Source organism: Echinops telfairi, unplaced genomic scaffold (assembly GCF_000313985.2).
Source record: "Echinops telfairi isolate 266 unplaced genomic scaffold, ASM31398v2 ScPeMD7_9;HRSCAF=40, whole genome shotgun sequence".
Lineage (NCBI taxonomy): Eukaryota > Metazoa > Chordata > Mammalia > Afrosoricida > Tenrecidae > Echinops > Echinops telfairi.
The window spans coordinates 59,142,037-59,144,021 of record NW_022103906.1 but is presented as its reverse complement, the minus strand read 5'-3'; the positions used below and the strand labels follow the sequence as shown (position 1 = coordinate 59,144,021).

General features: G+C 40.9%; 1 protein-coding gene across 1 annotated transcript in view; it reads left to right on the top strand.

The window, feature by feature from the left end:
* Positions 1 to 1,985, top strand: part of TRAPPC11 (trafficking protein particle complex subunit 11) — a 52,384-nt gene that overhangs the window by 22,538 nt on the left and 27,861 nt on the right. The window contains exon 14 of the mRNA XM_045286571.1: positions 1,038 to 1,231. Coding sequence (XP_045142506.1) covers positions 1,038 to 1,231 — 194 coding nt within the window. The remainder of the gene's footprint in view (positions 1 to 1,037; positions 1,232 to 1,985) is intronic.

Here is a 1,985-nt window from a genome sequence, read left to right as displayed (position 1 = left end):
ACTAAGCTCCTCTTTTTTCCCTCTCTCCCCCACCCTCCCATCCTTGTGAATCCTTGACCAGTTATATATTATTATTTCATTTCTTACACTGTCCGTTGTCTCCCTTCACCCACATTTCTGTTAATTGTCCTCCTTCAGGTGGTGGGGCTATATATCCAAACTTGTGATGGGTCCCCCTTTCTCCCCCCTTCCCTCTTCCCGACCGTTCCACTTCCCTTATGATATCACTACTCCCACTACTGTTCCTGAAGGGTTTATCTGCCCTGATTTCCATGTGTCCAGAGCTCTTATCTGTAGCAATGTGTGTTCTCCAGTCTAGCTGGATTTGTAAGGTAGAACTGGGTCATGGTAGTTGGGGGAAGGAAGCATTCAGGAATTAGAAGAATGACGTGTGGTTCATCCGTGCTATACTGCACTTTGGTTGAATTATCCCTTTCTTATAACCCTTCTGTGGGGGGGATATCCAGTTGTCTACAGATGGGCTTTGGGTCTCCACTCCAACACCCCTCGTTTGCATCAATGTAGTTTTTTGTTTTGGATCTTTTGATACTTGATCCCATTGATACTTCATGATTACACAGGCTGGTATGCTTCTTCCATGTGGGCTTATTTGCTTCCCTGATAGATGGCTGCTTGTTTAACTTCAAGCCTTTAAGACACCAGATGCTACATCTTTTAATATAGCCGGGCACCATCCGTTCTCTACACCACATTTGCTTTTGCACCCATTGTGTCGGGAAGGTATCAAAGAGTGCCAGTTTATCAGAACAAAGTGTTCTTGTGTTAAGGGGGGCCTTGAGTAGAGGCACAAAGTCTGTGTGCTATCTTAATGCTTAACATATAAATATATGTACATTGGCTTCTATCCCTTTCATTATAAATTAATAAAGCGAGCTACATTTACATTTCTTGAAATTCAAATGCCGAAGCCATTAAGAATGACTAATGTAGATAAGTTCTTTCTAAAGGTATCTGTATTAGCTTCCAACAAAATGGTTTTGGAAAAACAAAGTAAATAAAGAGTAAATGTGGTTCAGAGAATAATGGACATGCATTTAAGGTGTCTAGTAGTAACTTAGACATTTTTGTTTTATTTCTAGTACAATGCAAAGCCAAGTTTCATGCCCCAAGTTTTCATGTGGATGTTCCCGTTCAGTTCCATATTTATCTGAAGGCTGATTGTCCACATCCCATTCGGTTTTCCAAGCTCTGTATCAGCTTTAATAATCAGGTAATAATAGCCTTTTGTATATTTCTGCCATAGATATATATGTATTTTTTGGTTTTTATTGCTACAAAATCATAGAACTTTTAATTTTATTTTCAGGAGTGTTTCTTTCTTACAAGGTTTATTGGCATATAACTCATCCATCATGCAAGTCAGTGGTTTAATTCTATTTAAAAGAGTTTTGGAATCATCACTGCAATCAATTTTAGAACATTTTCTTTTTTCTTGTACTCATTAGTATTAGCGCCTGATTTCTCCCCAGCCTCCCCAACATAACTGTTGTTACTGTTGTTAAGTGCCATTGAGTCAGCTCTGACTCCTAGTGACCGTATGCACCATATAAGGAGACGTTGCCCAGTCCTGTGCCATCCTCACACCTGTGCCTATGCCTGAGACCATTGTGTCATTCCGTCTCGTTGAGGGCCTCCTTTTCCCAGCCCTTCCACTTCACCAAACACGAAGTCTCCTTACAATATGTCCAAAGTACGTAAGGCGAAATCTTGCCATCCATGCCTCTAAGGAGCACGCTCACTTTTAATGCAGATCGGTTTGTCCTTTCAGCAATCCAGAGTACTTTCAATATTCTTTCCCAGCACTACAAGTCAGATGTATTGATTCTTCTATGGTGTTCCTTATTCAGTGTCTTAACTTTCACATGCATATGATGCAAGGGAGAATACCATGGCTTGAGTCAGGCACACCTTAGTCCAGGGGTCCTCAAACTTTTTAAACGGGGCCAGTTCACTGTCCCTCAGAC